The sequence below is a fragment of the Penaeus monodon genome, chromosome 27 (assembly GCF_015228065.2).
Source record: "Penaeus monodon isolate SGIC_2016 chromosome 27, NSTDA_Pmon_1, whole genome shotgun sequence".
Lineage (NCBI taxonomy): Eukaryota > Metazoa > Arthropoda > Malacostraca > Decapoda > Penaeidae > Penaeus > Penaeus monodon.
Genome location: NC_051412.1, coordinates 2812978 through 2813229, shown reverse-complemented (window position 1 = coordinate 2813229; position 252 = coordinate 2812978). Strand labels below are relative to the sequence as shown.

The following is a 252-nucleotide window of genomic DNA, read 5'->3' as shown; positions in this document are numbered from 1 at the left end:
AAACATATGATTTCCCTCCAAAAGGTGATAAAGTAATCCTTATCTGGACATATGACTCACCTGCATACTAAGATTTCATATCTTGCTATTTCAGGCATGGCCAATGGTACCAACAAACCAGGTTACATGAGCAGTTTTATGTCATTCCTCGAAAACCAAGATTCGGGCGATAAACCCAGCACTACCACGGGTAGGTGTTGCGGTCACTTTGATGAGGGTATCGGCATTATGGTGCTTCTCTTTTGAGTTGTG

The 252-nt window shown here is 42.5% G+C and overlaps 1 protein-coding gene across 1 annotated transcript in view; it reads left to right on the top strand.

Moving 5' to 3' along the window:
* LOC119590545 overlaps positions 1-252 on the top strand; it is a gene marked incomplete in the record, with an annotated part of 26970 nt that overhangs the window by 3485 nt on the left and 23233 nt on the right. The window contains 1 exon segment of the mRNA XM_037939202.1: positions 95-190. Coding sequence (XP_037795130.1) covers positions 95-190 — 96 coding nt within the window.